Here is an 8,744-nt window from a genome sequence, read left to right on the forward strand (position 1 = left end):
TTCCATATTAAAATACTTTTTTCCATTGCTTCATATCTTAGAGTATAATGGTCCTGCTATTATTTCTATGTCTTGAATGAAGTTTCTTTCATAATTTATTAATCCTAATTTTTTTTGTAATTTTTTAGTATTTTCTAATCTATCTAGCATATCTAAGACCTTTTTGGCTATATGAGGTTGTAATTTTAATTTTCTGTCCCCTAATACTATCCCTTAAAACCTTATATGTGTTTTACATAATCCCATTTTCTTTTTACATATGATCATTCCATTTTTTACAAATAATCTAAATGTTGTTTGGAGATGTCTTAAGTGTTCTTTCATGTCTTTATTAAATATTAAAATATCATCTACATATACTAAAACAAATCTTTTATATAATCCAAATATAGTATCCATCTTTCTTTGGAATATTGGCGATGTTGCTTTTAATCCAAACAACATTGCTTACCATTCAAAATATCCTTAAGGACAAGTAAATGTCGTATGTTCTATAATTAATCCATGCATCTTAACTTGTCAATATTCTGATTTATAGACAAATTTATTAAATACCTTCTTTCCTTCTATTCTATTTACTAATTCATTTTAATCGATTAGTTTGTATGCATTTATTCTTGTATTATTATTTGAAGTTTATTACCATTGTTGCTTTCTCCCTTACTATTTCATTATGGTTTCTTACCATTAATGATGCAGATCTATTGTAATGACCATCCAGATCATTTTTGAATTTAAGAATTTATTCCATCATTTAGAGCATTACTATAGCTAGCCTAAGTCTTTTATGACTTGTTGGAACTTACTGTTCGGTCTCCTGGTTGTTAGTTTGGGTTTTAGGCCCATTTCCTGTTTTGAAGATTTTATAACTTGAAAATTTGAATTTGTTCATAACTTCAAGAAAACAAGCTCAAAATAGAATTCTGACGGTTCCATAAGTTTTGCACTAGAAAAATTAGGCTTGTAGGAGTACCGAGGCAATCGGTATAAGTTTAGAATCATTTGGCGCTTTTGCCTTTGAAATTTGGTTCAAAGTTTACTTTGGTTAACATTCTTGGAAAATGTGCTCAAATAAAAATTGTGACAGCGCATTTAATTTTTGAATGTCGAGTTTCATCAAGAATGACCCTTTGTTTTCTTTCTGAGGCTTCCAGTCTAATCTTGAGGCCCGTGGTATAATATGGCTCAAAATTACCCTTGGATGTGGGATCCACTTTCAATTGGAACAGCCTCGTATAGAAATTTCAACTGCACTATTAAGTTTAGAGCATCGAATTTAGTGGGTTAGCATATTTCGTTTGTGTATACCAGATTTTGAATGATTTCTAAGCACCCCATTGAAATATTAGAACTTGAGAAATATCAACTTTGTAGTTGATATCTGGTGTAACAAAGATTACTCTCCACAATTGCGGAGCCATGGACGAATTCACGGAGGTGTAAGTCTTTAGCCTCTGTAATCATATGCCTCTGGCGGCATTCGGGAAGGTCAAGGTTCTTAACATCCTCATTTGCAGAGCACTGTAGTCGCGTTTGTGAAGGCCAATGTCCTGGTCTTTTAATAAAGACCAAGGATGATTTTCATCTTACTTCTTCAACTTCAAAAGTCGATATTTCCTTTATTTCGAGCTTAATTAAGGCGATTCAATGGTCCAAATTTAGAAGGAGAGCCTTTGATTAACTGGTAAAGTTATTGCCATGTGACCAGGAGGTCACGGGTCCAGCCTTGGAAACAGCCTCTGGCAGAAAGGCAAGGTAAAATAGCGTATAATAGACCCTTGTGGTCGGACTATTCTCTGGACCGTGCACATAGCGGGAGCTTAAGTACACTGGGCTGCCCCCTTTAAAGGGCCAAATTTAGGAGATTTTTGTGGGAAATATAGTAGGGATCTCGGAAACACTAGAGGAAACCTAGTGTGATGTAAGAATTTGTAATTAGCTACTGTTCTAGTGATTTTTTTAGAGATATTTTATTGAAATTTGAAGAATTATAACTTGGCCAATTTAACTCAGTGTTAGTGATTTTTGAGTCTAGATTGGGGGATTTTTTGTAAGAATTATCATGGTATCTTTTGTTTTGGTCATGGGTGTGTTATTTGTGAGAAATAGCTAATCAAAGTTGCTGCTTTCTTTCACCTTCTTAGCTCAAATTATGAGAATTTTCGTGCATGCCCATTTTGCATAGCTTACCAACCCTATACTATTTATCAAATTGATTTGTGAGCTTTGGGAGAAATTTAGAACCTATTTTTTGGGTCAATTCCAGAATTTTAGACGTGCATCCCACATTTCTCATTTTAGACCCCAACATTAGTTTGTCTCCGAATATGATAATTCCAGTGTAATAACAATCGTATTAATGTTGTGATTTAATTTTTGATAATATGGCAGTATTCAGAGGCCACTCGTAAGGGAAAGTCTCTGGTTTCATGATTTTGATCAAGCATGGTCGGCTTACAAGTAGGCTACGATTTACCCCTCATAGGACTGAGTATGTTTAGGCAATTGTATATATTGATTTGTATGAGTTTGGAGCGGTTGGGTGTTGAGTATGCTAAATTCCTATATTTCATGCCCTAGGTGTTATTTTTGGGGTATTGTCGTACTATTAAAGCACGTCTCATTATTGTTGATCATCCATACCTTGTGGTGTGTGTTGTGTCTTTGGTTATATTTTTGGAATCATGTTTGGTCTTAGTCTAGGATTAGATAAGTGATTGCCTTAGACTTGCACAAGTTTTGTGCCATTGGTCCTTAGAACTTCTCTGCGTCATTTCAGACTGTTAGCTCTCTATAAACAGATATAGCAGACTTGAGTCTGATAGTTTGAGCTTTAGCTAGGAGGTAACACAATATGTGGCCTTATTTCCATAATGCCCTATTCTCCTATCGATATTGTATCACATAGTTGTTGATTCTTAGGAGTCTTTTGGACGAGTCGGCTTATATTTTGTTTGAGCTAAAGTTGATGACACTCGATTTAGGGGTACTCCCCGTGATGCACGGTTGGTATCTAGTTCTAATTTGGTTCACTCCCTTAGCTATAGTTACCCAGTTGAAGTCCGTGGTCTAGCTTACGTTTGATCAGGCTCCTCAGCTACAATTACCTAGTTGAAGTTTATGGTCTAACTATAGTTACCAGGTTAAATTCCGTGGTCTACCTTTCTCCTATCGACTCATTACCTATAGTTTCCCAGTCGAAGTTTGTGGTCCAGCTTACACGTGGTTCAATTCCTTATTCCCTGATGAATCTTCCATTCAATGTTTTCCCCTATTCTCAGCATTGGGTTGAGGTATTAGAATTTTGGAATGGTTTAGTTCAAGTCTATGAAATGGTGATATTATTGGAATCCTTTTGGCTCCATTCATTTTACTTCAACTTTTATTTTCTCCTATTAGGCTTATGGGAGCTCGACCAATTTAGTTAGACACTCTCTCTTTGTTTGTTAGTATGCTCGTGTATATACCTGCATTTACTCCTTGCCATATTTTTGGTTGTCATCTTTTACTTACACTTCAGTTTACTTTTGCTTATCGTGCTCAGTTGGCCTATGATGCATAGTGGGTACATGTTGTTTTGGTACTCATACTACACTCTGAATCTGTTTTCATAATACAGGTCCAAGTACTAGCTACAGCATTTATTCGAGCCTACTTCAGTTGTGATGGGAGGTGAGGGTGAGAATATTGTGTAACACCCCTCAAAAATGACCACAAAATACCTTAAGAATGCCTTGGAAATAGGTCGTTCATGTAACGCATTTTTTGGAAAATCCGAGTTCGGAATATCGATCAGGGGGTCAAAACATGCGAGAAAATATTTTTGGTGGATTTTAAGGACTCGTAGATCGAAAGAAAGATTTTCGAAAAAAACACAAAATAGTCTGGTCCGCGACAGGACCGCGATAAGGACCTGGGGACAATTTTTGGCTGAGTTGGCGGCGAGAGGTCCGCGATGCGGACCTGGGAGGCAGTTCTGGCCGAACAAAGTTTTTTTGGACATTTTAGACTTTACCCAAATTATTAGTTAATGAACCTACACGTTTTTAGGATCTAATTCAACTCTATAAATTAACATAAACCTCTAATTCTATTCGTTCTTCGACAATTCATCTATCAAATATTTCTCTCTCTACAAAAAGGCTCTCAAGGGTTTCCATTGAAGACTTCAAGTAAATTCACTCAATTTCTCCATCAAAATTCTCAAGTTTTTCCAAATTAATTGGTGTTCTCACTAAATGTATGTGGGTATTGATTCATGGATCCTTTCATCAATGAAGACCAATTAATTTCTCAAAGTTTTTTATTAAATTAAAGTATGGTATTTTATGGGTGTTGTGATCTCCATTTCAATTTCATGAATTTTGATTTAAAGTATGATCATTAGTCTATTTGGATATAAATTGAGGGTTATTAAATTAAATTGAAGAGATTTTTTCCATTGATTCTCCTATTTTGATTTGTAGGGTTCAGGATGTAAATTATGAGTATTTTGATTTATAGTTCTAAAGTATATTATCTAGATGAATTATGTATGGTTTGATATAAAGTTTATGATCATGCATATCCTCAAGTTAATTTCATGATATTCAAATAAATTGATCATGCATTAATGTCATAGCCTAATTTCAAGTTCAAGCTATAGTCATGAATTTTAAAAGTATGAATTATGACTATGTATTTCCATTATGATCATGAATTATAAATTTTTTATACAAGTTATGAAGTAAGGTGACCTAAGGCCTAACAATATGAATTATGTAAAAATGATTGTAATGATGAAAGGGCAATTCTCACATTACAAGTATGTTATGAAAATGAGCTACTCTATGATTTCAAACCTATGATCATGACTATGATATACGTCATTATGATTTTTATTCTATGTATATATTCCGTGAGATTTGAGTTAGCACCGAATGTGGACTTAAGGTGGGGGCTCAAAGTAAGGGGTCCTTATATTAAGTATCTTGTCTCATAACTACGTGCCACCGTAGGATTTCCTTTATGGCCTAGCTAGTGGATCCACAAATAGCACATGTTCATGATTAGGAGTCTACCTTGGCAAAATAGCCTCTCCCTTCTCGATGTGGGGATCATCATATTCCATGTTATAGCTCGCGTGGTCTTATTGTCGGTTATGGTTCCTATCCCACATATGTATGATCTCTTAAGTATGTTACGATTTCGGATTTATGTTTTTAAATGCTTTGGTCAATATAATTTTCTCATGACTTTACGTATTCTATCTTATCATATATTTTACATGACCTTTGTATTCCATTATATATGTTGCATGTCACGACCTCTTACTTAGTATATTCCAACCTACTAATGCATATGTTTATCCTACATTATCTCATAATGTAGGGGTTGAGGTTGAAGATCCTGATTGTTCACATAATAAGTAGGCGTTTATATCCGAAGGTGTTGTGGTGAGTCCTCATTGACCCGGGACTAGTTTCAAGTGGATTACTATTTTTTTTCAAAAGAATTTTGCTTATGTTGTATATTGAGGGTGAGCTAGGGACATGTCTTATCCTCCGCCATACTCATGTTTAGAGGCATCTAGTTGGATATATGTTTGAGTCTATATTGTCATAAGATATTTTTAGATTTCTATTCATAGGTTTTAGACTCTCTATGATGTTTCCTCTTTTATATTTTACCTTATGTATGCTTATGATATGTACAAGAGTCTTGGTTGGAGCCCTTTGGGGTTTAGATCGTTGTGTTACGACTAGGCCCTAGGTTGGATCATGACAAACTTAGTATTAGAGCACAAGGTTTTCCAAGTATTCTAGGGTGTCAAACATGCTAGATCAAGTAGAGTCTTATTCATTGTTGTTAATCGCGCCACACTTATGAGTAGGAGGCTATGAGGCATTTTAAGAATTCTCACTTTTTTCATGATCCATTCATGCTATAGAGTTTACATTCAGACTTCTTTTCCTTAATAGTCTTTCTTTGTGATTTTCAGAAAAATAGCTCCAAGAAGACCACCATTTCTAAGGGGAGAGAATGTTAATAAAACCCAAGATCCCCGGCTCCTCAAGACAATGGTCCTTTACCGGACCAAGTGACTAATGCAGAGTTCCGAACCGCTATCAGTATGCTATCCAGAGTAGTGAACAACCAAGGTGTTGTGGCTCCTCCTAATGTTCGTACTATAGCCTCAATAGTAAGGGACTTTGCACAAATGAATCCTCCAAAATTTCATGCTTAAGGGTCGATGAGAATCCTCAACAGTTCATTGATGAGGTTTACAAAATAGTGAGTATTATAGAGGTGACTTCGAAAGGAAAAGCGGAGTTGGTGGCTTACCAACTCAAAACTGTTGCTCAACTATGGTACACTCAATGGAAGTCGGAGAGGGTGGATGAAGGTCCTGTCGAATGGGAAGCTTTCAAACTTGCTTTCCTTGATCACTTTTTTCTTTTAAGTTAAGGGAGGCTAAAGTGTTGGAGTTAATAAATCTTCGATAAGGGAATATGGGGATGAGGGACTATGACCTCAAGTTTACTAAGCTATCCAAGTATACTCCTTCAATGGTTGCCAATCCACGTGCTACAATGAGCAAATTCATATCGGGGGTGTCCAACTTCATTGCTAAGGAATGTCGAACTGCTATAATTGTTAAGAAGATGGAAATATCTCGTTTTATGACTTTTGTCGAACAAATTGAAGGAGAAAAGATCAAAGAAATGAGAGTAAGGGATTCTAAGAAGGCCCGGTATGAAAGTGGGTTCTCTAATGTTAGGACCGTTGGTAGCAATATACACTCTCATTAAGGCCAAATCTCGGGGAAGAATTTTTCTAAGAATAGGGTGCCATACCCTAAATCTCAAGGTGAAGGAGGTGCAACTGCTAGGAACCCTTCTATTCAAAGGTGTGCAAAGTATGGAAAGCGTCATGAAGAAAGGTGCTTAATGGGACTGGATGCTTGGTATCAATGTGGAAAGATGGGCCATATGCGATCCGATTGCCCTCTTGTAGCCAATAAGGGTGGAGATGGTTATTCTATAGGAGGACAAGTGAAACAAGGTGCCCAAGCTCAACCTAAGGGTGGCCAACGCAAAAACTGCTTCTATGCTCTTCATGCTAGGAAAGAGGTTGACGAGTCTCGTTATGTGGTCACGAGTATGTTACAAGTCTTTAACTTTGATGTATATTTATTGCTTGATCAGGGTGCCAACTTGTCTTTTGTTACTCCTTACATTGCTATGAGGTTGATGTGTGCCCCAAGTGTTAATAAAACCTTTCTCGGTTTAGACTCCCATTGGTGGTTCGGTGTTAACCAAGAGAGCTTATAGAAATTGTCCCGTATGGGTCTTGCACAAAGTTATTCCATGTGACCTTATTCAACATGATATGACTGATTTTGACATCATTCTTGGTATGGATTGGTTACATGTCACTTACGCATCTATATATTGTAGAACTCGTGTGGTTAAGTTTTACTTCCCTAATGAGCTTATTCATGAAAGGAAGGGTAATGATTCAGGGGTTAAGGGTCGATTCATCTCATGTATTAAGGCCCGAAGAATGATTTCCAAAGGGTGCATTTATCATATTGTTCAAGTTAGGGACATTGATCCCAAAACTCCTACCCTTGAGTCGGTCCTATAGTTAATTAGTTTTTTGACGGGTTTCTCGATGATTTGCCTGGCATTCCTCCCGAAAGAGAGATTGACTTTGGCATAGATCTCCTTCCTAATACCCAACCTATCTCTATTCCTCCTTATCGTATGGGTCTGGCAGAACTTAAGGAGTTATAAGAACAATTAAAGGATTTGTTGGATAAGGGTTTTATAAGAACGAGTATTTTACCTTGGGGTGCCCCTGTGTTGTTTGTTAAGAAAAAAGATAGGTCACTCCGAATGTGAATAGACTATCATCAATTGAATAAGGTCACCATAAAGAACAAATATCCAATCCCAAGAATAGATTACTTGTTTGATCAATTACAACAAGCAAGCTATTTTTCCAAGATTGACCTCTGTTCTGGTTATCATCAATTGAGGGTAAGGGAGTGTGACATTCCCAAGATGGCCTCTCGGACAAGGTATGGTCATTTTAAATTTGTAGTAATGTCGTTTGGGTTGACAAATGTTTCTTCTATATTCATGGATTTGATGAATCGCATTTTTAATTAATATTTAGACATGTTTGTAGTGGTATTTATTGATTACATCTTTATTTACTCTCGAAATGAGGAAGATCATATGGGTCACTTGAGGATTGTGTTGCAAATGTTGAGGGAAAAGGAACTATTCGCTAAATTTAGTAAATGCAAATTTTGGCTAAGAGAGGTTGCATTTCTTGTCCATGTGGTGTCCGGTGATGGGATTAAAGTAGATCCAAAGAAAATGGAGATAGTTAAAAATTTGCCTAGATCATTATCTCCTTCATACATTAGAAGCTTTTTGGACTTAGCCAGATACTACAGAAGGTTTATTGAAGGGTTCTCATCTATTGCTTCGTCTTTAACCAAGTTGACACCAAAGAAGGTAAAATTTAAATGGTCGGAAGAATGTGAGGAAATTTCCAAATATTGAACGATCGTCTTACGTCAGCTCCTATTTTTACATTGCCCGAAGGTTCAGATGGGTTTGTTGTTTATTGTGATGCATCACGTGTTGGTTTTGGTTGTGTCTTGATGCAACATGTTAAGGTTATAGCTTATGCCTCTAGACAACTTAAAGTAAATGAAAGAAACTATCCAACCCATGATCTTGAACTTG

At 36.3% G+C, this 8,744-nt stretch overlaps 1 protein-coding gene across 1 annotated transcript; it reads left to right on the plus strand.

Annotated features, from left to right (window-relative positions):
* Positions 1-6,548: 6,548 nt before the first annotated feature.
* Positions 6,549-7,313, plus strand: LOC129894743 (uncharacterized). Its single transcript, XM_055970397.1, has 2 exons — positions 6,549-6,733; positions 6,827-7,313. The coding sequence occupies exons 1-2, from the start codon at positions 6,549-6,551 to the stop codon at positions 7,311-7,313; spliced, it is 672 nt and encodes a 223-aa protein (XP_055826372.1).
* Positions 7,314-8,744: the final 1,431 nt, after the last annotated feature.

This window comes from Solanum dulcamara, chromosome 7 (genome assembly GCF_947179165.1).
Source record: "Solanum dulcamara chromosome 7, daSolDulc1.2, whole genome shotgun sequence".
NCBI classification, from domain to species: domain Eukaryota; kingdom Viridiplantae; phylum Streptophyta; class Magnoliopsida; order Solanales; family Solanaceae; genus Solanum; species Solanum dulcamara.

Excerpts from the sequence above, each read along its gene's own strand:
- LOC129894743 (XM_055970397.1), top strand. The coding sequence starts at position 6,549 with ATGGTTGCCAATCCACGTGCTACAATGAGCAAATTCATATCGGGGGTG. Across the intron at positions 6,734-6,826 it reads AGGGATTCTAAGAAGGCCCG|GGTGCCATACCCTAAATCTC; the intron begins GTATGAAAGTGG and ends TTCTAAGAATAG.